General features: G+C 42.9%; 2 protein-coding genes across 16 annotated transcripts in view; both read right to left on the bottom strand.

Moving 5' to 3' along the window:
- The window catches only part of LOC135537254 (contactin-1-like), a 52,625-nt gene extending 38,153 nt beyond the window's left edge, over positions 1–14,472 (bottom strand). The window contains exons 1-4 of the mRNA XM_064963439.1: positions 14,386–14,472; positions 1,657–1,768; positions 759–794; positions 420–546 (exon numbers count right to left, since the gene is read on the bottom strand). Of these exons, the coding sequence (XP_064819511.1) occupies positions 420–546; positions 759–794; positions 1,657–1,711 (218 nt within the window). The 5' untranslated portion in view covers positions 1,712–1,768; positions 14,386–14,472. The remainder of the gene's footprint in view (positions 1–419; positions 547–758; positions 795–1,656; positions 1,769–14,385) is intronic.
- A 6,548-nt stretch (positions 14,473–21,020) lies between these two features.
- Positions 21,021–27,500, bottom strand: part of LOC135537257 (neuronal cell adhesion molecule-like) — a 134,771-nt gene continuing 128,291 nt past the window's right edge. For all 15 annotated transcript variants that reach the window (XM_064963441.1, XM_064963442.1, XM_064963449.1 and 12 more), the window contains one exon: positions 21,021–21,486. In XM_064963441.1, the coding sequence (XP_064819513.1) occupies positions 21,252–21,486 (235 nt within the window). In that variant the 3' untranslated portion in view covers positions 21,021–21,251. The remainder of the gene's footprint in view (positions 21,487–27,500) is intronic.

Genomic DNA, 27,500 nt, shown 5'->3' with positions numbered 1-27,500 from the left:
TGGGTGCAGGGTTGATGTGGGTGTGTGTGGGGTTACCTGTATGTGGGTGCAGGGTTGATGTGGGTGTGTGTGGGGTTACCTGTATGTGGGTGCAGGGTTGATGTGTGTGTGTGGGGTTACCTGTATGTGGGTGCAGGGTTGATGTGGGTGTGTGTGGGGTTACCTGTATGTGGGTGCAGGGTTGATGTGGGTGTGTGTGGGGTTACCTGTATGTGGGTGCAGGGTTGATGTGGGTGTGTGTGGGGTTACCTGTATGTGGGTGCAGGGTTGATGTGGGTGTGTGTGGGGTTACCTGTATGTGGGTGCAGGGTTGATGTGTGTGTGTGGGGTTACCTGTATGTAGGTGCAGGGTTGATGTGGGTGTGGGTGGGGTTACCTGTATGTGGGTGCAGGGTTGATGTGGGTGTGTGTGGGGTTACCTGTATGTGGGTGCAGGGTTGGCCCGTGCTCTACAGTTCATGGAGATAAGTCTGTCGGGGGACTCCTTTGTGTAGACGATATCCAGAGGCTCCTCTTCAAATATTGGACCGTAGCCAGTAGCGTCATCTGACAGGGCACAACGTCACAGTGATGTTACAACAACGTTACAGCAACATTACGTCAATGTAACTTGAATGACTGCGAATGGTCGGTAAACACACATAAAGCCAGACTCATTTTACTGTGATTCAGCGTTTAGGAGTTAATGCTGCATGTCAGTGCATTACAAGCTTTTACAGAGTAAACGGTCATGAGAATCAAAACCAGACTCCGCTTACCTCCAAAGATCCTGGGCTCACCAAACAAGACGGCCTCTGCAAAATGACGGGAGAAAACAAGGACACTTTGTTGAGTTTCTCATGGCTAGAACATGGATTCAACTGTACCAGAACGTTCCAACCACACATGAGATGGAACAGAGCCACATGGCTTAAACTGTACCAGAACGTTCCAACCACAGATGAGGTGGAACAGAGCAACATGGATTAAACTGTACCAGAACGTTCCAACCACAGATGAGGTGGAACAGAGCAACATGGATTAAACTGTACCAGAACGTTCCAACCACACATGAGGTGGAACAGAGCAACATGGATTAAACTGTACCAGAACGTTCTAACCACACATGAACTGTACCAGAACGTTCCAACCACACATGAACTGTACCAGAACGTTCTAACCACACATGAACTGTACCAGAACGTTCCAACCACACATGAACTGTACCAGAACGTTCCAACCATACATGAGGTGGAACAGAGCCACATGGATTAAACTGTATCACAACGTTCCAACCACACATGAGGTGGAACAGAGCAACATGGATTAAACTGTACCAGAACGTTCTAACCACACATGAACTGTACCAGAACGTTCCAACCACACATGAACTGTACCAGAACGTTCCAACCACACATGAACTGTACCAGAACGTTCCAACCACACATGAGGTGGAACAGAGCCACATGGATTAAACTGTATCAGAACATTCCAACCATACATGAGGTGGAACAGAGCAACATGGATTAAACTGTACCAGAACGTTCCAACCACACATGAGGTGGAACAGAGCCACATAGACCTAGTAAAAACAGTAGTCCTTCTGAGATGATGTCTAATCTAGTTCATTCTAAGACATGTATAGAAGACAGAAGCAGTCTGTTGAGAGCTACTCACCAGTGTGTGACAGTGAGGAGGAGAGAACTAGCAGGACCAGGGCTGTGACAGCCATGACTGTCTACTGACTGACACACAGACCGACGGAGGTCTGTAACGGACAGGACATGAGCTAGAGAGGAGAGAGAGAAATCACATCAGCTAGAGAGGAGAGAGAGGAAATGACATGAGCTAGAGAGGAGAGAGAGAAATCACATCAGCTAGAGAGGAGAGAGAGAAATCACATCAGCTAGAGAGGAGAGAGAGAAATCACATCAGCTAGAGAGGAGAGAGAGAAATCACATCAGCTAGAGAGGAGAGAGAGAAATGACATGAGCTAGAGAGGAGAGAGAGAAATCACATCAGCTAGAGAGGAGAGAGAGAAATCACATCAGCTAGAGAGGAGAGAGAGAAATCACATCAGCTAGAGAGGAGAGGGAGAAATCACATCAGCTAGAGAGGAGAGAGTGAAATGACATCAGCTAGAGGAGAGAGAGAAATGACATCAGCTAGAGGAGAGAGAGGAAATGACATGAGCTAGAGAGGAGAGAGAGGAAATGACATGAGCTAGAGAGGAGAGAGAGAAATCACATCAGCTAGAGAGGAGAGAGAGGAAATGACATGAGCAAGAGAGGAGAGAGAGAAATCACATCAGCTAGAGAGGAGAGAGAGGAAATGACATGACCTAGAGAGGAGAGAGAGGAAATTACATCAGCTAGAGAAGAGAGAGAAATGACATGAGCTAGAGAGGAGAGAGAGAAATATCACATCAGCTAGAGAGGAGAGAGAAATCACATCAGCTAGAGAGGAGAGAGAAATGACATCAGCTAGAGAGGAGAGAGAGAAATCACATGCTATTGAGGAGAGAGAGAAATCACATCAGCTAGAGAGGAGAGAGTGAAATGACATCAGCTAGAGGAGAGAGAGAGAAATGACATCAGCTAGAGAGGAGAGAGAGAAATGACATCAGATAGAGAAGAGAGAGAGAGAAATGACATCAGATAGAGAAGAGAGAAATGACATCAGCTAGAGGAGAGAGAGAAATGACATCAGCTTGAGAGGAGAGAGAGGAAATTACATCAGCTAGAGAAGAGAGAGAGGAAATGACATCAGCTAGAGAAGAGAGAGAGAAATTACATCAGCTAGAGGAGAGAGAGAAATTACATCAGATAGAGAAGAGAGAGAGAAATGACATCAGCTTGAGAGGAGAGAGAGGAAATGACATCAGCTAGAGAGGAGAGAAATGACATCAGCTAGAGAGGAGAGAAATGACATCAGCTAGAGAGGAGAGAAATGACATCAGCTGGAGAGGAGAGAAATGACATCAGCTAGAGAGGAGAGAAATGACATCAGCTAGAGAGGAGAGAAATGACATCAGCTAGAGAGGAGAGAAATGACATCAGCTAGAGAGGAGAGAAATGACATCAGCTAGAGAGGAGAGAAATGACATCAGCTAGAGAGGAGAGAAATGACATCAGCTAGAGAGGAGAGAAATGACATCAGCTGGAGAGGAGAGAAATGACATCAGCTGGAGAGGAGAGAAATGACATCAGCTAGAGAGGAGAGAAATGACATCAGCTAGAGAGGAGAGAAATGACATCAGCTAGAGAGGAGAGAAATGACATCAGCTAGAGAGGAGAGAAATTACATCAGCTAGAGAGGAAATACAATTATTGTTTATCTTCTTTGCTGAATGAAATAACCCTGAGCCTGAGTTGTATCTAATACAATTAAAACGCCACTCAGATAACATGATGGCTTGATCTTGTGCTCATCATTGCTGATTGTGTTTCCTCATATCCACAACAGGAACAAAGTCACACACACAGATCTATGGATTCTATTCATACACTCCCGTCCACTGTCCTTAGCAGTTTGACAGTACCCTCAGTGTGGCAGCAGCCACAGATCTGAATTCATGTATTCATTTGGTTTGTTTTATTGTTGAATATCCTGGTGTATAGACAATTCAGCTTTTAGCTGTAGAAATAAAACTGGATTCTATTAGATAGACCCCCCAGTGTGCAATTTCCATATCAATTCACTTTGGATGTCTAAATGATTTATAACACCCATGAGTCAGCAATATTCTCCAAATATACTGTAGTCATGCAGGCTTTTCTCTGTGAGGGGCTTTTTCCATTAATACATGCGTTCTCACACACACACACACACAGACACACACACACACACACACACACACAAACACACACACACACACATGGGTCCGGTCTGGCGTCACACATGCTCACACATCAGTTCTGCGGCAGCATATGAGAGTCATCCTGCAGCAAGACACACCTTTTGAATACTGAGAGGAGAGGGAGGGAAGGAGGGAGGGAGAGAGAGAGTGAGGATAGAGCGATAGGGAGAGCGAGAGAGACACAGAGCAAGTGAGAGAGAGAGAGAGAGAGAGAGAGAGAGAGAGAGACAGAGAGAGAGAGAGAGAGAGACAGAGAGAGAGAGAGAGAGGGAGAAAGAGAGAGAGAGACACAGAGCAAGTGAGAGAGAGAGAGAGAGAGAGAGAGAGCGAGAGAGAGAGAGCTGCTCTGAGTCTGCAGTATTCTCAGCTCTCTCAGAGGACAACACAACACCAGTCTCAATCGGCTGCAGCTAGTCCCGCTATAGCTCCGCCCCTCACCTCACCATTATCTAAAAGTGCAGTCACGCTGTGTGGCTCAGTCGGTAGAGCATGGCGCTTGCAACGCCAAGCGTCGTGGGTTCGATTCCCGCTGGGGCCACCCATATGTAAAAGTAGTGGCCCCAGCCGACTTGTAAGTCGCTTTGGACAAAAGCGTCTGCTAAATGGGATATATTATTATTATTATTATTATTATAATACACTCCTGATTGAACACAGGATGTAGAGCATACCGTAGTCGTGTTTATTGTCTTTAACACACCTCTGACACCCTATATCTGTAGAGAATCCTAGAGATATCCCCATCTTTCCACGGCACTGGCCTCAGCATCCCTGTCTGTTCCAGCTACTCTACTGAACCCAGTCTGGCCTAGCTACTATACTCAACCCTGTCTGTTCCAGCTACTCTACTGAACCCTGTCTGGCCTAGCTACTATACTCAACCCTGTCTGTTCAGCTACTATACTGAACCCTGTCTGGCCGAGCTACTATACTGAACCCTGTCTGGCCTAGCTACTATACTCAACCCTGTCTGTTCCAGCTACTCTACTGAACCCTGTCTGGCCTAGCTACTATACTCAACCCTGTCTGTTCAGCTACTATACTGAACCCTGTCTGGCCGAGCTACTATACTGAACCCTGTCTGGCCTAGCTACTATACTCAACCCTGTCTGTTCCAGCTACTCTACTGAACCCTGTCTGGCCTAGCTACTATACTCAACCCTGTCTGTTCAGCTACTATACTGAACCCTGTCTGGCCTAGCTACTATACTGAGCCCTGTCTGGCCTAGCTACTATACTGAACCCTGTCTGGCCTAGCTACTATACTGAACCCTGTCTGTTCCAGCTACTATACTGAACCCTGTCTGGCCTAGCTACTATACTGAACCCTGTCTGGCCTAGCTACTATACTGAACCCTGTCTGTTCAGCTACTATACTGAACCCTGTCTGGCCGAGCTACTATACTGAACCCTGTCTCTCCTAAAGTCACTATGCAGTCCCAGAGCCCTTCAGAGTCAGATTGTGACCTAAGAGAGAGGAGAGAGGGGGGGGGGTGCTTCTGTTCCCAACCAAGGAGGGCCTACAGCAGCAACTAGATCTTCTGCACAGATTGCATCCGCCCTCTGCACAGAGAGAGGAGAGAGAGGAACTATCTACACTGAACAAAAATATAAACGCAACATGTAAAGCGTTGATCCCATGTTTCATGAGTTGAAATAAAAGATCCCGAAATGTTCCATACGCACAAAAAGCTTATTTCTCTCAATTTTTGTGCACAAATTTGTTTACATCCCTCTTCGTGAGCATTTTTCCTTTGCCAAGATAATCCATCCATCTGACAAGTGTGGCATATCCAGAAGCTGATTAAACAGCATGATCATTATACAGGTGCACCTTGTGCTGGGGACCATAACAGGCCACTCTAAAATGTGCTGTTTTGTCACACAACACAATGCCACAAATGTATCAAGTTTTCAGGGAGCGTGCTATTGGCATGCTGACGGCAGGAATGTCCACCAGGGCTGTTGCCGGAGATTTTAATGTTGATTTCTCTACCATAAGCTGCCTTCAACTTCATTTTAGAGAATTTGACAATACGTCCAACCATCCTCACAACCGCAGACCATGTGTATGGCGTCGTGTGGACGAGCAGTTTGCTGATGTCAACATTGTGAACTGAGTGCCCCCATGGAGCGTTGGACTAGTAACCGGAAGGTTGCACTTGATTAGTGTAGTGTCAACAACGTAGCCACTGCCAGCTAGCCTACTCCAGCAGTACTGTATCATTTCAATCATTTTAGTCAATAAGATTCTTGCTACGTAAGCTTAACGTTCTGAACATTCGATAAGTGTAGTCCACTTGTCATTCCAATCTCCTTTGCATTAGCGTAGCCTCTTCTGTAGCCTGTCAACTATGTGTCTATCTATCCCTGTTCTCTCCTCTCTGCACAGACCATACAAACGCTCCACACCGCGTGGCCGCGGCCACCCTAATCTGGTGGTCCCAGCGCGCACGACCCACGTGGAGTTCCAGGTCTCCGGTAGCCTCTGGAACTGCCGATCTGCGGCCAACAAGGCAGAGTTCATCTCAGCCTATGCCTCCCTCCAGTCCCTCGACTTCTTGGCACTGACGGAAACATGGATCACCACAGACAACACTGCTACTCCTACTGCTCTCTCTTCGTCCGCCCACGTGTTCTCGCACACCCCGAGAGCTTCTGGTCAGCGGGGTGGTGGCACCGGGATCCTCATCTCTCCCAAGTGGTCATTCTCTCTCTCCCCCTTACCCATCTGTCTATCGCCTCCTTTGAATTCCATGCTGTCACAGTTACCAGCCCTTTCAAGCTTAACATCCTTATCATTTATCGCCCTCCAGGTTCCCTCGGAGAGTTCATCAATGAGCTTGATGCCTTGATAAGCTCCTTTCCTGAGGACGGCTCACCTCTCACAGTCCTGGGCGACTTTAACCTCCCCACGTCTACCTTTGACTCATTCCTCTCTGCCTCCTTCTTTCCACTCCTCTCCTCTTTTGACCTCACCCTCTCACCTTCCCCCCCTACTCACAAGGCAGGCAATACGCTCGACCTCATCTTTACTAGATGCTGTTCTTCCACTAACCTCATTGCAACTCCCCTCCAAGTCTCCGACCACTACCTTGTATCCTTTTCCCTCTCGCTCTCATCCAACACTTCCCACACTGCCCCTACTCGGATGGTATCGCGCCGTCCCAACCTCCGCTCTCTCTCCCCCGCTACTCTCTCCTCTTCCATCCTATCATCTCTTCCCTCTGCTCATACCTTCTCCAACCTATCTCCTGATTCTGCCTCCTCAACCCTCCTCTCTTCCCTTTCTGCATCCTTTGACTCTCTATGTCCCCTATCCTCCAGGCCGGCTTGGTCCTCCCCTCCCGCTCCGTGGCTCGACGACTCATTGCGAGCTCACAGAACAGTGCTCCGGGCAGCCGAGCGGAAATGGAGGAAAACTCGCCTCCCTGCGGACCTGGCATCCTTTCACTCCCTCCTCTCTACATTTTCCTCCTCTGTCTCTGCTGCTAAAGCCACTTTCTTCCACTCTAAATTCCAAGCATCTGCCTCTAACCCTAGGAAGCTCTTTGCCACCTTCTCCTCCCTTCTGAATCCTCCCCCCCCCTCCTCCCTCTCTGCAGATGACTTCGTCAACCATTTTGAAAAGAAGGTCGACGACATCCGATCCTCGTTGCTAAGTCAAACGACACCGCTGGTTCTGCTCACACTGCCCTACCCTGTGCTCTGACCTCTTTCTCCCCTCTCTCTCCAGATGAAATCTCGCTTCTTGTGACGGCCGGCCGCCCAACAACCTGCCCGCTTGACCCTATCCCCTCCTCTCTTCTCCAGACCATTTCCGGAGACCTTCTCCCTTACCTCACCTCGCTCATCAACTCATCCCTGACCGCTGGCTACGTCCCTTCCGTCTTCAAGAGAGCGAGAGTTGCACCCCTTCTGAAAAACCCTACACTCGATCCCTCCGATGTCAACAACTACAGACCAGTATCCCTTCTTTCTTTTCTCTCCAAAACTCTTGAACGTGCCGTCCTTGGCCAGCTCTCCCGCTATCTCTCTCAGAATGACCTTCTTGATCCAAATCAGTCAGGTTTCAAGACTAGTCATTCAACTGAGACTGCTCTTCTCTGTATCACGGAGGCGCTCCGCACTGCTAAAGCTAACTCTCTCTCCTCTGCTCTCATCCTTCTAGACCTATCGGCTGCCTTCGATACTGTGAACCATCAGATCCTCCTCTCCACCCTCTCCGAGTTGGGCATCTCCGGCGCGGCCCACGCTTGGATTGCGTCCTACCTGACAGGTCGCTCCTACCAGGTGGCGTGGCGAGAATCTGTCTCCTCGCCACGCGCTCTCACCACTGGTGTCCCCCAGGGCTCTGTTCTAGGCCCTCTCCTATTCTCGCTATACACCAAGTCACTTAGCTCAGTCATAACCTCACATGGTCTCTCCTATCATTGCTATGCAGACGACACACAATTAATCTTCTCCTTTCCCCTTCTGATGACCAGGTGGCGAATCGCATCTCTGCATGTCTGGCAGACGTATCAGTGTGGATGACGGATCACCACCTCAAGCTGAACCTCGGCAAGACGGAGCTGCTCTTCCTCCCGGGGAAGGACTGCCCGTTCCATGATCTCGCCATCACGGTTGACAACTCCATTGTGTCCTCCTCCCAGAGCGCTAAGAACCTTGGCGTGATCCTGGACAACACCCTGTCGTTCTCAACTAACATCATGGCGGTGGCCCGTTCCTGTAGGTTCATGCTCTACAACATCCGCAGAGTACGACCCTGCCTCACACAGGAAGCGGCGCAGGTCCTAATCCAGGCACTTGTCATCTCCCGTCTGGATTACTGCAACTCGCTGTTGGCTGGGCTCCCTGCCTGTGCAATTAAACCCCTACAACTCATCCAGAACGCCGCAGCCCGTCTGGTGTTCAACCTTCCCAAGTTCTCTCACGTCACCCCGCTCCTCCACTCTCTCCACTGGCTTCCAGTTGAAGCTCGCATCCGCTACAAGACCATGGTGCTTGCCTACGGAGCTGTGAGGGGAACGGCACCGCAGTACCTCCAGGCTCTGATCAGGCCCTACACCCAAACAAGGGCACTGCGTTCATCCACCTCTGGCCTGCTCGCCTCCCTACCACTGAGGAAGTACAGTTCCCGCTCAGCCCAGTCAAAACTGTTCGCTGCTCTGGCCCCCAATGGTGGAACAAACTCCCTCACGACGCCAGGACAGCGGAGTCAATCACCACCTTCCGGAGACACCTGAAACCCCACCTCTTCAAGGAATACCTAGGATGGGATAAAGTAATCCTTCTCACCCCCCCCCCCCCTCAAATGATTTAGATGCACTATTGTAAAGTGGCTGTTCCACTGGATGTCAGAATTCACCAATTTGTAAGTCGCTCTGGATAAGAGCGTCTGCTAAATGACTTAAATGTAAATGTAAATGTAAGTTCAAACCCCCGAGCTGACAAGGTACAAATCTGTCGTTCTGCCCCTGAACAGGCAGTTAACCCACTGTTCCTAGGCCATCATTGAAAATAAGAATTTGTTCTTAACTGACTTGCCTAGTTAAATGAAGGTCAAAAAAAAAATTGGTGGGTTATGGTATTGGCAGGAATAAGCTACGGAAAACGAACACAATTGCATTTTATCAATGGCAATTTCAATGCACAGAGATATCATGACGAGATCCTGAGGCCCATTGCCGCGCCATTCATCTGCCACCATCTCCTCATGTTTCAGCATGATAATGCACGGCCCCATGTCGCAAGGATCTGTAACCAATTCCTGGAAGCTGAAATAGGGGATGAGTCATGACTAACAGAGGACGGTGCATTTCAGTATAAATGAGGAATAACTCAGGATTCTCCAGCTGAGCAGCTTCCAGCATTTATCATCTGATACCCTGCTGCTGCTGCTGTCCTCCTCACACTCTCTTCTGGCTGGCTGGCTGGCTGGCTGGCTGGCTGGCTGGCTGACTGGCTGACTGACTGGCTGGCTGACTGGCTGGCAGGCTGGCTGACTCAACAACATTAGCATGTGCTGCCTAGCAGGAGCTCTAGGAATGACTCAGTGATTCATAAAGACTTAGACAACAGCTTTTGTACTGTATCCTAGCAGTATGTCAGACCCAGCCCTGACACTTGACCACTGCATCATCTCACTTATCAACAACTACTGTACTTTGTAAATGCAAGTGGTCCAATTTATGAGGCTGTATTATCTTCCTAACCTAATGTGTCATGAAGTCCATCCTCTATAATCCACACAGAATAGAATGCAATAGAATACATTGGAATGCAATAGAATATAATAGAATAGAATGGAATGCTACAGAAAGTAATGGAATAGAATAGAATAGAATGGAATGCTACAGAAAGTAATGGAATAGAATAGAATAGAGTGGAATGTAAATATTCCTCAGAGCACCACTGATATTGTTCTAGTGGATCCAGAGGCATAGTGAATATGATGAAGACAAGACTGTAAGCATCCTCTACTCTTGTCTACTATCTCTGATCAAGTCCTGAGAGTTGGTTTTCTCTGTCATTCTGTAATCTGATCAACGGGACACTCGTATTTAGGTCAGCCCAGTGTTAAGCTGCCTGCCTGGCCCACTGACTGAGTGGGTGTTTGTTTTTCCTGGCTGAACACAGAGAAACACCACAGTAATAACACTGACCTCAATATATGTCTGCTTCATTTCTTTTCAGATTTGTATTCTGACTTCTGAATTATCCAGAGAAATATATAGGCCTGGTGTCAATGAAAAGTAATCACCAAAATGTCATTTCCCCCAATATAAAATATCTTCAATAATGACATGTTTGTTTCTCAAACACCAATAATGTTAAATGAAAGCTAAAAACATCCTATAATACCTGTGGTTATAATATTAAATGTATTCTATAAACATCCTATAATACCTGTGGTTATAATATTAAATGTATTCTATAAACATCCTACAATACCTGTGGTTATAATATTAAATGTATTCTATAAACATCCTATAATACCTGTGGTTATAATATTAAATGTATTCTATAAACATCCTATAATACCTGTGGTTATAATATTACATGTATTCTATAAACATCCTATAATACCTGTGGTTATAATATTAAATGTATTCTATAAACATCCTATAATACCTGTGGTTATAATATTAAATGTATTCTATAAACATCCTATAATACCTGTGGTTATAATATTACATGTATTCTATAAACATCCTATAATACCTGTGGTTATAATATTAAATGTATTCTATAAACATCCTACAATACCTGTGGTTATAATATTAAATGTATTCTATAAACATCCTATAATACCTGTGGTTATAATATTAAATGTATTCTATAAACATCATACAATACCTGTGGTTATAATATTAAATGTATTCTATAAACATCCTATAATACCTGTGGTTATAATATTAAATGTATTCTATAAACATCCTATAATACCTGTGGTTATAATATTAAATGTATTCTATAAACATCCTATAATACCTGTGGTTATAATATTAAATGTATTCTATAAACATCCTATAATACCTGTGGTTATAATATTAAATGTATTCTATAAACATCCTACAATACCTGTGGTTATAATATTAAATGTATTCTATAAACATCCTATAATACCTGTGGTTATAATATTAAATGTATTCTATAAACATCCTATAATACCTGTGGTTATAATATTAAATGTATTCTATAAACATCCTACAATACCTGTGGTTATAATATTAAATGTATTCTATAAACATCCTATAATACCTGTGGTTATAATATTAAATGTATTCTATAAACATCCTATAATACCTGTGGTTATAATATTAAATGTATTCTATAAACATCCTATAATACCTGTGGTTATAATATTAAATGTATTCTATAAACATCCTATAATACCTGTGGTTATAATATTACATGTATTCTATAAACATCCTATAATACCTGTGGTTATAATATTAAATGTATTCTATAAACATCCTATAATACCTGTGGTTATAATATTACATGTATTCTATAAACATCCTATAATACCTGTGGTTATAATATTAAATGTATTCTATAAACATCCTATAATACCTGTGGTTATAATATTAAATGTATTCTATAAACATCCTATAATACCTGTGGTTATAATATTACATGTATTCTATAAACATCCTATAATACCTGTGGTTATAATATTAAATGTATTCTATAAACATCCTATAATACCTGTGGTTATAATATTACATGTATTCTATAAACATCCTATAATACCTGTGGTTATAATATTAAATGTATTCTATAAACATCCTATAATACCTGTGGTTATAATATTACATGTATTCTATAAACATCCTATAATACCTGTGGTTATAATATTAAATGTATTCTATAAACATCCTATAATACCTGTGGTTATAATATTACATGTATTCTATAAACATCCTATAATACCTGTGGTTATAATATTAAATGTATTCTATAAACATCCTATAATACCTGTGGTTATAATATTAAATGTATTCTATAAACATCCTATAATACCTGTGGTTATAATATTAAATGTATTCTATAAACATCCTACAATACCTGTGGTTATAATATTAAATGTATTCTATAAACATCCTATAATACCTGTGGTTATAATATTAAATGTATTCTATAAACATCCTATAATACCTGTGGTTATAATATTAAATGTATTCTATAAACATCCTATAATACCTGTGGTTATAATATTAAATGTATTCTATAAACATCCTATAATACCTGTGGTTATAATATTAAATGTATTCTATAAACATCCTATAATACCTGTGGTTATAATATTACATGTATTCTATAAACATCCTATAATACCTGTGGTTATAATATTACATGTATTCTATAAACATCCTATAATACCTGTGGTTATAATATTAAATGTATTCTATAAACATCCTATAATACCTGTGGTTATAATATTAAATGTATTCTATAAACATCCTATAATACCTGTGGTTATAATATTAAATGTATTCTATAAACATCCTATAATACCTGTGGTTATAATATTAAATGTATTCTATAAACATCCTATAATACCTGTGGTTATAATATTAAATGTATTCTATAAACATCCTATAATACCTGTGGTTATAATATTAAATGTATTCTATAAACATCCTATAATACCTGTGGTTATAATATTACATGTATTCTATAAACATCCTATAATACCTGTGGTTATAATATTAAATGTATTCTATAAACATCCTATAATACCTGTGGTTATAATATTAAATGTATTCTATAAACATCCTACAATACCTGTGGTTATAATATTAAATGTATTCTATAAACATCCTATAATACCTGTGGTTATAATATTAAATGTATTCTATAAACATCCTATAATACCTGTGGTTATAATATTAAATGTATTCTATAAACATCCTATAATACCTGTGGTTATAATATTAAATGTATTCTATAAACATCCTATAATACCTGTGGTTATAATATTAAATGTATTCTATAAACATCCTATAATACCTGTGGTTATAATATTAAATGTATTCTATAAACATCCTATAATACCTGTGGTTATAATATTAAATGTATTCTATAAACATCCTATAATACCTGTGGTTATAATATTACATGTATTCTATAAACATCCTATAATACCTGTGGTTATAATATTAAATGTATTCTATAAACATCCTATAATACCTGTGGTTATAATATTACATGTATTCTATAAACATCCTATAATACCTGTGGTTATAATATTAAATGTATTCTATAAACATCCTATAATACCTGTGGTTATAATATTAAATGTATTCTATAAACATCCTACAATACCTGTGGTTATAATATTGTGCATGGCAGTTTGCTGATTGTTTTTCCAGCTGCTTATGTGCAACTGAATTGACAACAACCAATATTGCCAGTTTAGTGGTGTATTCACTGTCATTGCCTCTAATTAGGCTGTGCTACATCAATGAAGAACAGCCTAGAAGGTATGAAAGTATGACGGTATGCCCCAAGCCAGCCCGCTGTAGGACAGTTACATATATGATTATTACATATTGCAGGAGTTTGGTCAAATAACGGGTTACAGGACAGCCCTGCCCAATGAGCCCGTAACGCATCATCCTTCAATTTCACCTTGCCTCGCCTCAATGCTGAGCTGCAGGGTACCCTCCCAAAATGAGACGCTACTTTCACAAACAACTTAGATGAGTAACTTGCCCACATTCATTTTTCAGAAGTCTATTAAATGTAGCAAAGTACAGATTTGTAAATATCCCGGAAAAAAGGCGCTCACCGGTCAAAAAGTGAGTGCACATTACCCCCACACGCACCTCCCCTCGACTATGATGAGTATGGAACTGCAGTACGAGGCCAGCATTGGCAACTGACTATTCTGCATTGCGGTAGCATACTCCGAAGCATTACAGAGTTATCCCTGTCCTGGTCCGTCTTAAAATCCCTCATTGCAATCCACTAAAACCGACTAAATCTACAGACCCTATTCTACATGCATTATGCTCATGCCGTTTCGCCCTTACCTGTGAAATAGAATGAAACGGTATTTCAAATTATCCGCATAGCATGAACACCTGGATCAAAAGCGCATTGTCCCACAACCAAGCGCGAGGAGCAGCGCGTGCGTCTCAACTTTTCTATTGGAGGAGAGAATATGACTGACGGTGGTCGTAGGAAGGACGAGGAAGCGCATATCTGATCGCTATTGGAAGAGGAGGATGCAGGGAGGATGCCAGCATTGCGCACCGGCGGCGGTATCTGTGCCTGCAAAGCAAAACCAACAAAGGAATCACTTCAGCATTCTACATGATCAGTAGCCTACCATTTCAGAAAATGTTTTTATTTGTAAAGATCTTAAAAGTGTTCTCTGGCCACATTGTAATAACAACAGTTATATTGATATATATTGGACATTTATTGAGAGAGGTGGTAGAGGTGTGTGGAGGGGTGATGGGATGAGAGAGGTGGATGGAGGGGTGATGGGATGAGAGAGGGTAGAGGTGTGTGGAGGGGTGATGGATGAGAGAGGGTAGAGGTGTGTGGAGGGGTGATGGGATGAGAGAGCGTAGAGGTGTGTGGAGGGGTGATGGGATGAGAGAGGTGGTAGAGGTGTGTGGAGGGGTGATGGGATGAGAGAGGTGGTAGAGGTGTGTGGAGGGGTGATGGGATGAGAGAGAGGGTAGAGGTGTGTGGAGGGGTGATGGATGAGAGAGGGTAGAGGTGTGTGGAGGGGTGATGGGATGAAAGAGGTGGTAGAGGAGGATAGAGGGGTGATGGGATGAGAGAGAGGGTAGAGGTGTGTGGAGGGATGATGGATGAGAGAGGGTAGAGGTGTGTGGAGGGGTGATGGATGAGAGAGGTGGTAGAGGAGGATAGAGGGGTGATGGGATGAGTGAGGGTAGAGGTGTGTGGAGGGGTGATGGATGAGAGAGGTGGTAGAGGAGGATAGAGGGGTGATGGGATGAGTGAGGGTAGAGGTGTGTGGAGGGGTGATGGATGAGAGAGGTGGTAGAGGAGGATAGAGGGGTGATGGGATGAGTGAGGGTAGAGGTGTGTGGAGGGGTGATGGATGAGAGGTGGTAGAGGAGGATGTAGGGGTGATGGGATGAGAGAGGTGGTAGAGGTGGATGGAGGGGTGATGGGATGAGAGAGGTGGTAGAGGTATGTGGAGGGGTGATGGATGAGAGAGATGGTAGAGGTGGATGGAGGGGTGATGGGATGAGAGAGGTGGAAGAGGTATGTGGAGGGTGATGGATGAGAGAGGTGGTAGAGGTGGATGGAGGGGTGATGGGATGAGAGAGGGTAGAGGTATGTGGGGGGTGATGGTTGAGAGAGGTGGTAGAGGTGGATGGAGGGGAGATGGGATGAGAGAGGGTAGAGGTATGTGGAGGGTGATGGATGAGAGAGGTGGTAGAGGTGGATGGAGTGGAGATGGATGAGAGAGGTGGATGGAGGGGAGATGGGAGCTCTGTTGAGCTTTAGCTTGTTGATGCTCTCTCTCTCTCAATCTCAATCCCCAAATCCAGATTCTATAATCCCCAGTGAGGGTAATGAGGGGGAGAAACAGAGAGAAATAGCAGTTATATACAGCAGGATCAGATCAAATCCAGATTCTATAATCCCCAGTGTGGGTAATGAGGGGAGAAACAGAGAGAAATAGCAGTTATATACAGCAGGATCAGATCAAATCCAGATTCTATAATCCCCAGTGAGGGTAATGAGGGGGAGAAACAGAGAGAAATAGCAGTTATATACAGCAGGATCAGATCAAATCCAGATTCTATAATCCCCAGTGAGGGTAATGAGGGGGAGAAACAGAGAGAAATAACAGTTCTATACAGCAGGATCAGATCAAATCCAGATTCTATAATCCCCAGTGTGGGTAATGAGGGGGGGAAACAGAGAGAAATAGCAGTTCTATACAGCAGGATTAGATCAAAACAAGTCTCCCTCTATATATTTGAGTCACTAGGGTGCATAGTAGTCTAGTCACTAGGGTGCATAGTAGTCTAGTCACTAGTCACTAGGGTGCATAGTAGTCTAGTCACTCGTCACTAGGGTGCATAGTAGTCTAGTCACTAGGGTGCATAGTAGTCTAGTCACTAGTCACTAGGGTGCATAGTAGTCTAGTCACTAGTCACTAGGGTGCATAGTAGTCTAGTCACTAGTCACTAGGGTGCATAGTAGTCTAGTCACTAGTCACTAGGGTGCATAGTAGTCTAGTCACTAGTCACTAGGGTGCATAGTAGTCTAGTCACTAGTCACAAGGGTGCATAGTTTAGTACTTCACTGGATAAACAGCTGTACCGTTCAGTGTCCAAACAAGGTACATTGGACAAGGCCTTGTTATTGCATAAAATACGGTAACATGTTACAAAGAACCTTGAATATCTCCAGCTATACATATCGAATCTATTGAAACGATACACAGGTATTCATGTTTGATATAGAATACAAATGAACCCATTAAAAGAATGAGGGCTGAAATTAAGAGGACTAAATCAGTCTGAAGTGAAATTCTGAAACCAACATTTATTTATTTTCATTTTAAAATACAAAATATTTAGCAATATTATATTATAGAGTAAACCATTTGACAGCCTTTCATGCTCTTTGTGTAGCTTCAACATTTACCAGAATGTTCTTCTATCATTTCATATATATTTCCTGCAGTCACCAGGGTTTCCACACTGCGTCCTGCTATCATTTAGTCTATATGTGAGTCTCAATGGATGAGCATGTCGTTTGTTTAATTGAATTATTTTCTCCTCCCCTCCTCCTTCTCCTCCTCCTCCTCCTCCTCTCCTCCTCCTCCCCTCCTCCTCACCCCATAACGCCTTGAGCTAGCAAAAGTAGTAACCTGACATATTTGAAAAATAAAGTTGCACAGCAAATGAAAGTGAAAACTGTAAAAGGTCTCTCTTGCCCCCCCATCTTGCAATGCACCCAACACACCTTCAAACCCCCAGGTCAAGCTCCCGTCTGGCGTCTCTATACTCCCTCGAACCAAAACATCTAGTCAGGTCAAGCTCCCGTCTGGCGTCTCTATACTCCCTCGAACCAAAACATCTAGTCAGGTCAAGCTCCCGTCTGGCGTCTCTATACCCCCTCGAACCAAAACATCTAGTCAGGTCAAGCTCCGTCTGGCGTCTCTATACCCCATCGAACCAAAACATCTAGTCAGGTCAAGCTCCCGTCTGTCTATACTCCCTCGAACCAAAACATCTAGTCAGGTCAAGCTCCCGTCTCGTCTCTATACCCCCTCGAACCAAAACATCTAGTCAGGTCAAGCTCCCGTCTGGCGTCTCTATACCCCCTCGAACCAAAACATCTAGTCAGGTCAAGCTCCCGTCTGGCGTCTCTATACCCCCTCGAACCAAAACATCTAGTCAGGTCAAGCTCCCGTGTGGCGTCTCTATACCCCCTCGAACCAAAACATCTAGTCAGGTCAAGCTCCCGTGTGGCGTCTCTATACCCCCTCGAACCAAAACATCTAGTCAGGTCAAGCTCCCGTATGGCGTCTCTATACCCCCTCGAACCAAAACATCTAGTCAGGTCAAGCTCCCGTCTGGCGTCTCTATACCCCCTCGAACCAAAACATCTAGTCAGGTCAAGCTCCCGTCTGGCGTCTCTATACCCCCTCGAACCAAAACATCTACAGTCAGGTCAAGCTCTATTTACATATTACAACAAAATATCTACACACAGAAAGCAGACACATTTGGAAACTAAAAACTTGATGCAAGTTGTGAAAATGTAGATAATGTAAATCTGGAATTTTGTCTTGAAATTCTCCCTTCGTCTTCCAGGTGACATTTGGAGCAGTTGATTTGTTTCTGCCAAGATGGCCGGACCGCTTCACACAACAGACTGTCATCACCTAGAAGAGGAGCTATAGAATACGTCACACGCACACGCACACACACGCACACACACACACACACAGATGCACACACACACACACACACACACACACACACACACACACACACACACACACACACACACACACACACTTCATTCTTGTAGATTATCCAACTCCACTGACTACTGGGTGGAGACTACACACTAAACTTCAAGGTTGCGCTCTGAGTTACAGCAAAACATGACAACATACACATATAAACGTTTAAATGCAACAAAAAAACAAATCACCAGCACATATTACTATTGACATTTTCCAATGAAACAAGCAACATTTCATTCCTTATGATGAATAGGCAAAACACATTCAATATCTTCCATAGCTTTCAGCCCCTTCAGTTCATATCGGCTGGTTTACATCGTAGCAGTAGTTCACCCCATCCTTAATGGCAGTTAACCAGAGAGTTAAACAATAGGCTGCATCTAAAATGGGACCCTATTCCCTTTAGTACCCTACTTTTGACAAGGGCACTCTATATAGTGCACTACTTTTGACCAGAGCCGTATGCGCCCTGGTCAAAAGTAGTGCACTATATAGGGGAAAGGGTGCCATGTCAGGTGCACCATAGGTTGGCAGTAGTTTAGTTTAGTGCTGCTGGTCTGGTCCGTAGCCCTTCCTCTCGGTGTGACGCTGAGAGGAGAGACGAGACCATGGATGATGATAGACTATTCTCCTGTGGGGTTGGTTAGTGATTCATTTCTTTAGGTTAGTAAATAATCTCTCATGGCTGGGTCTATACATGGACCCATGACAACTGTACCGGATTGGAACCATAGAAACAGAATGATGGAATGACTGTTCTGCTCTGAGTATTGGAACCAGGTTCTGCTCTGTGTATTGGAACCAGGTTCTGCTCTGTGTATTGGAACCAGGTTCTGCTCTGTGTATTGGAACCAGGTTCTGCTCTGTGTATTGGAACCAGGTTCTGCTCTGTGTATTGGAACCGGTTCTGCTCTGTCTATTGGAACCAGGTTCTGCTCTGTGTATTAGAACCACAGTTCTGCTATGTGGACGAGGGGATGTGTATGGGTATGAGTCTAGAACTCAGGTTGTTCTCCACAAAGGCACTATTAACCATGCTGAAGGGTTCTCTGGTTTTGCACCGCCTGCAGTCTGTATCGGGCTCCAGACCTGGCTAAGAATAGTTTGATTTCATTACATTACGATGCGCTTGATTTAGCTTGTCTGCTGTGCAGAGTTCACCCAGGTGGGGTGGGGGGGTCTCTGGTGATGGTACTACTATATTGGTTCCACAAGCGAAATAGAGAACAACTAAAGTGTTTATAAGAAAACAAATACTTTACTATTTTGACACAGGCCTGCTCTGGGAACTGCACCAGAAACCTAGCACCGCTTGACTGTGCTCTCTCTCTCTCTCTCTCTCTCTCTCTCTCTCTCTCTCTCTCTCTCTCTCTCTCTCTCTCTCTCTCTCTCTCTCTCTCTCTCTCTCTCTCTCTCTCTCTCTCTCTCTCTCTCTCCCCCTCTCTCTCCCCCTCTCTCTCTCCCTCTCCCTCTCCCTCTCCCTCTCCCTCTCCCTCTCCCTCTCCCTCTCCCTCCACAAGGCAGGAGCGTGGAGATGCAATGCTGTTGAACTATGCTGGGTTGTGGTCATTTTATAGGTTAGGCCAACATGTTGATCATTGTTTGTTCCATGATCAGAGAGGCTGTATGCAGTCTCAGCTGAGTGTGTGGTGAGGCTGTATGAACAATGGGTCTGTTCCAATCTCCATGTTAGATAGCAGTGCCACTGCAACAAGACCATGTGTCTGGTGGAAAGGAAGACAACTAAACAACAACTCAACAACAACAACCCTTGAAAAACCAAAGAAAGACAAACAGCAACGTCTGTGTGTGTGTGTAGGATCGTTGGAGAGAGGTGTGAAGTGTCGGTGTTATTCTGTATTAATTATCAATAGTTTTCTCTTCAGGGCTACAAACTATAAATGTGTTTATCCCTGACCATCCAGTCCATAGATGTGTTCTGCTATTACAGTATACATACAAACACCTCCTGTCTTGTAAAAATAACATGTCACAATAGCATTTAAACTGAGTCACACGTTTCACAGCAATGTCCACAAAGACATTGATGACGCCATAGTTTTCTCCCCGTAATTATAATACCAATATAACACTTCTGACAGTAGAAAGGTAAGATGATGAAAGGCATAACCAGTAGTTGAAGGTGTGCACCGCGTCATCGCGTACAGTCAGTCAACGTGAAGCTCTGCTCCCACACCAGACACCAGTGTGATTCCGTGTGTAATGGTTTAGAATATCATTCATTCCATGCAGTATATTAATCAGAAGCAGATGAATGTATAGAATGGAAGAATGTATACTGTTGACTGCCATGTTGGGTGATGTGGAGAAAATATATATTCTAATGGATATCATTGTTTGCAAAAAGACAACGATCTATATATGTCATCATATATACGTTTGCAAAAGCTAAAATGGCCCTAACACACACATGCCCTCTCCAGCACTTTGTGGAGCAGTCTGGGTGATGAGAACCAACCCAGTCTGCTCCTGGAATACATTCCTCCACTTCCTGCTTGTAAGTGGTGCCTTCTCCTCCATCCTCCATCTCTCTCTGTCTGTTTGTGGGCTCTTACATCCCTCCTACTTTTTCAAAAGGTTCTTCTTCTCATGTCTGTTCTGGTTGGTTAGTTGTTTCTCCCATCGTGTGATAGTGAGGGTGGTGAGAGTAGTCACAGCGTGATGGGGGTGGGGAGTTGGCGGGCAGGAGGGGCAGGCTGTGGAGAGATGACAGGGTGTGACAGAAGTAGCCATGGTGATGGGTGTCCACAGTGACAGGTCACCACGGTGATGAGTCTCCATGGTGACACGTCCTTATGGTGGCAGGTCTCCATGGTGACAGGTCAGGTCACCATAGTGACGGTTTCCATGGCAGCCAGTCGTCATGGCATCGCCATCGGCTAGCGGTGACAGTCTCTCTACCTAGACGAAGGAGTTCATAGCGTTGACCGGCGAGGGGGCCTCGGAGCTCTCGTTGCCCTCATGCGTGTCTTTCTCCTTCTTGCCGCTGTACTGGCCGATGAAGGATCCATCTTCGTTGAACTGCCCATCCCCTCCCTCGCCGTAGTCCACCAGGCTGTCATCACTGTCGTCCCTCTTCACCGTTCCGTTGGACGGCGTCCGGCTGCCCTTCAGAGGCTTGTGGTCCTCCGTGTCACTAAAGGTTAGGAGGGAGAGGCAGAGAAACGGTTTACTTTAGGTCAGATAGTGGTGGCTAAGTTTGGTCCTGGAGAGATACAGGGGGTGCAGTGTTTTGTTCCAGCCTGGCATTGATGCACCTAATTCACCTGACCAAGGTCTTGTTTAGGATGTGTTCAAGCTTGGCTGGAGCAAAAGCCTGGAACACCTAGATCTGCGGGACTGGACTTGGTGACGAATACTTTGACATGATTCCATTTCAATCAATAAGGCGTGCTTCTCAACATAACGCACATACTAGGCAGACATCAGACCATGTGCTATCCATTAAATCTACATGCATTAAAGACTCAGAGGGATTCAAATAACAGATCTGTCCAAAATGCACAAGGGGTCTTAATGGTCTGGAGTCGAGGGGCTGAGTCGTACGAAAAACCCTTTTATTGAAATTACAAACTGAACTGATTCTGGTGGATTAATCTACCAGTAGAAGTGCAGCATGCGATATCCTGTTCAACATTAACACTACATCCTGTTCAACATTAACACTATATCCTGTTCAACATTAACACCACGGTGACACTATATCCTGTTCAACATTAACACTATATCCTGTTCAACATTAACACTATATCCTGTTCAACATTAACACCACGGTGACATTATATCCTGTTCAACATTAACACTATATCCTGTTCAACATTAACACTATATCCTGTTCAACATTAACACTACATCCTGTTCAACATTAACACCACGGTGACAATATATCCTGTTCAACATTAACACTATATCCTGTTCAACATTAACACCACGGTGACACTATATCCTGTTCAACATTAACACCACGGTGACACTATATCCTGTTCAACATGAACACTACGGTGACACTATATCCTGTTCAACATTAACACTATATCCTGTTCAACATTAACACCACGGTGACACTATATCCTGTTCAACATGAACACTACGGTGACACTATATCCTGTTCAACATTAACACTATATCCTGTTCAACATTAACACCACGGTGACACTATATCCTGTTCAACATTAACACCACGGTGACACTATATCCTGTTCAACATTAACACCACGGTGACACTATATCCTGTTCAACATTAACACTATATCCTGTTCAACATTAACACTATATCCTGTTCAACATTAAGACCACGGTGACACTATATCCTGTTCAACATTAAGACCACGGTGACACTATATCCTGTTCAACATTAACACCACGGTGACACTATATCCTGTTCAACATTAAGACCACGGTGACACTATATCCTGTTCAACATTAAGACCACGGTGACACTATATCCTGTTCAACATTAACACCACGGTGACACTATATCCTGTTCAACATTAAGACCACGGTGACACTATATCCTGTTCAACATGAACACTACGGTGACACTATATCCTGTTCAACATTAACACTATATCCTGTTCAACATTAAGCCCACGGTGACACTATATCCTGTTCAACATTAACACTATATCCTGTTCAACATTAAGACCACGGTGACACTATATCCTGTTCAACATTAAGACCACGGTGACATTATATCCTGTTCAACATTAACACTATATCCTGTTCAACATTAAGACCACGGTGACACTATATCCTGTTCAACATTAAGACCACGGTGACACTATATCCTGTTCAACATTAAGACCACGGTGACACTATATCCTGTTCAACATTAAGACCACGGTGACACTATATCCTGTTCAACATTAAGACCACGGTGACACTATATCCTGTTCAACATTAACACTATATCCTGTTCAACATTAACACTATATCCTGTTCAACATTAAGACCACGGTGACACTATATCCTGTTCAACATTAACACTATATCCTGTTCAACATTAACACTATATCCTGTTCAACATTAAGACCACGGTGACACTATATCCTGTTCAACATTAAGACCACGGTGACACTATATCCTGTTCAATATGAACACTACGGTGACATTATATCCTGTTCAACATTAACACTATATCCTGTTCAACATTAACACCACGGTGACATTATATCCTGTTCAACATTAACACTATATCCTGTTCAACATTAAGACCACGGTGACACTATATCCTGTTCAACATTAAGACTATATCCTGTTCAACATTAACACTAAATCCTGTTCAACATTAACACCACGGTGACAATATATCCTGTTCAACATTAAGACTATATCCTGTTCAACATTAAGACCACAGTGACACTATATCCTGTTCAATATTAAGACCACGGTGACACTATATCCTGTTCAACATTAAGACCACGGTGACACTATATCCTGTTCAACATTAACACCACGGTGACATTATATCCTGTTCAACATTAACACTATATCCTGTTCAACATTAACACTAAATCCTGTTCAACATTAACACAACGGTGACAATATATCCTGTTCAACATTAACACCACAGTGACACGATATCCTGTTCAACATTAACACTACGGTGACACTATATCCTGTTCAACATTAACACCACGGTGACACTATATCCTGTTCAACATTAACACTACGGTGACACTATATCCTGCTCAACATTAACACTATATCCTGGTCAATATTAACACTATATCCTGTTCAATATTAACACCATGGTGACATTATATCCTATTCAACATTAACACAATATCCTGTTCAACATTAACACCACAGTGACACTATATCCTGTTCAACATTAACACCATGGTGACACTATATCCTGTTGAACATTAACACTACAGTGATACTATATCCTGTTAAACATTAACACTATATCCTGTTCAACATTAACACTATATCCTGTTGAACATTAACACTACAGTGACACTATATCCTGTTCAACATTACCACCATGGTGACACTATATCCTGTTCAACATTAAAACCACGGTGACACTATATCCTGTTCAACATTAACACCACAGTGACAAAATATCCTGTTCAACATTAACACTATGGTGACACTATATCCTGTTCAACATTAACACTATATCCTGGTCAACATTAACACCACGGTGACACTATATCCTGTTCAACATTAACACTATATCCTGCTCAACATTACCACCACGGTGACACTATATCCTGTTCAACATTAACACCACGGTGACACTATATCCTGTTCAACATTAACACCACGGTGACACTATATCCTGTTCAACATTAACACCACGGTGACAATATATCCTGTTCAACATTAACACTATATCCTGTTCAACATTAACACCACGGTGACAATATGTCCTGTTCAACATTAACACCACGGTGACAATATATCCTGGTCAACATTAACACCACGGTGACATTATATCCTGTTCAACATTAACACTATATCCTGTTCAACATTAAGACCACGGTGACACTATATCCTGTTCAACATTAAGACCACGGTGACACTATATCCTGTTCAACATTAAGACCACGGTGACACTATATCCTGTTCAACATTAAGACCACAGTGACACTATATCCTGTTCAACATTAACACCACGGTGACATTATATCCTGTTCAACATTAACACTATATCCTGTTCAACATTAACACTAAATCCTGTTCAACATTAACACAACGGTGACAATATATCCTGTTCAACATTAACACCACAGTGACACGATATCCTGTTCAACATTAACACTACAGTGACACTATATCCTGTTAAACATTAACACTATATCCTGTTCAACATTAACACTATATCCTGTTCAATATTAACACTATATCCTGTTCAATATTAACACCACGGTGACATTATATCCTATTCAACATTAACACTAAATCCTGTTCAACATTAACACCACAGTGACACTATATCCTGTTGAACATTAACACTACAGTGACACTATATCCTGTTCAACATTAACACCATGGTGACACTATATCCGGATGAACATTACCACCATGGTGACACTATATCCTGTTCAACATTAACACTACAGTGATACTATATCCTGTTCAACATTAACACTATATCCTGTTGAACATTAACACTACAGTGACACTATATCCTGTTCAACATTAACACCATGGTGACACTATATCCTGTTCAACATTACCACCATGGTGACACTATATCCTGTTCAACATTAAAACCACGGTGACACTATATCCTGTTCAACATTAACACCACGGTGACACTATATCCTGCTCAACATTAACACCATGGTGACACTATATCCTGTTCAACATTAACACTACAGTGACACTATATCCTGTTCAACATTAACACCACGGTGACACTATATCCTGGTCAACATTAACACCACGGTGACACTATATCCTGTTCAACATTAACACCACGGTGACACTATATCCTGGTCAACATTAACACCACGGTGACACTATATCCTGTTCAACATTAACACCACGGTGACACTATATCCTGCTCAACATTAACACCATGGTGACACTATATCCTGTTCAACATTAACACCACGGTGACAATATATCCTGTTCAACACTAACACCACGGTGACAATATATCCTGGTCAACATTAACACCACGTTGACACTATATCCTGTTCAACATTAACACCACGGTGACACTATATCCTGTTCAACATTAACACCACGTTGACACTATATCCTGTTCAACATTAACACCACGGTGACACTATATCCTGTTCAACATTAACACCATGGTGACAATATATCCTGGTCAACATTAACACCACGGTGACACTATATCCTGTTCAACATTAACACTATATCCTGTTCAACATTAACACCTTGGTGACAATATATCCTGTTCAACATTAACACCACGGTGACAATATATCCTGGTCAACATTAACACCACGGTGACACTATATCCTGTTCAACATTAACACTATATCCTGTTCAATATTAACACTATATCCTGTTCAATATTAACACCACGGTGACATTATATCCTATTCAACATTAACACTAAATCCTGTTCAACATTAACACCACAGTGACACTATATCCTGTTGAACATTAACACTACAGTGACACTATATCCTGTTCAACATTAACACCATGGTGACACTATATCCGGATGAACATTACCACCATGGTGACACTATATCCTGTTCAACATTAACACTACAGTGATACTATATCCTGTTCAACATTAACACTATATCCTGTTGAACATTAACACTACAGTGACACTATATCCTGTTCAACATTAACACCATGGTGACACTATATCCTGTTCAACATTACCACCATGGTGACACTATATCCTGTTCAACATTAAAACCACGGTGACACTATATCCTGTTCAACATTAACACCACGGTGACACTATATCCTGCTCAACATTAACACCATGGTGACACTATATCCTGTTCAACATTAACACTACAGTGACACTATATCCTGTTCAACATTAACACCACGGTGACACTATATCCTGGTCAACATTAACACCACGGTGACACTATATCCTGTTCAACATTAACACCATGGTGACACTATATCCTGGTCAACATTAACACCACGGTGACACTATATCCTGTTCAACATTAACACCACGGTGACACTATATCCTGTTCAACATTAACACCACGGTGACACTATATCCTGCTCAACATTAACACCATGGTGACACTATATCCTGTTCAACATTAACACCACGGTGACAATATATCCTGTTCAACACTAACACCACGGTGACAATATATCCTGGTCAACATTAACACCACGTTGACACTATATCCTGTTCAACATTAACACCACGTTGACACTATATCCTGTTCAACATTAACACCACGGTGACACTATATCCTGTTCAACATTAACACCATGGTGACAATATATCCTGGTCAACATTAACACCACGGTGACACTATATCCTGTTCAACATTAACACTATATCCTGTTCAACATTAACACCTTGGTGACAATATATCCTGTTCAACATTAACACCACGGTGACAATATATCCTGGTCAACATTAACACCACGGTGACACTATATCCTGTTCAACATTAACACTATATCCTGTTCAACATTAACACCACGGTGACAATACACAGGTATATTTAA

The sequence above is a fragment of the Oncorhynchus masou genome, unplaced genomic scaffold (genome assembly GCF_036934945.1).
Source record: "Oncorhynchus masou masou isolate Uvic2021 unplaced genomic scaffold, UVic_Omas_1.1 unplaced_scaffold_733, whole genome shotgun sequence".
NCBI lineage: Eukaryota > Metazoa > Chordata > Actinopteri > Salmoniformes > Salmonidae > Oncorhynchus > Oncorhynchus masou.
This window is presented reverse-complemented; position numbering and strand designations above follow the sequence as displayed.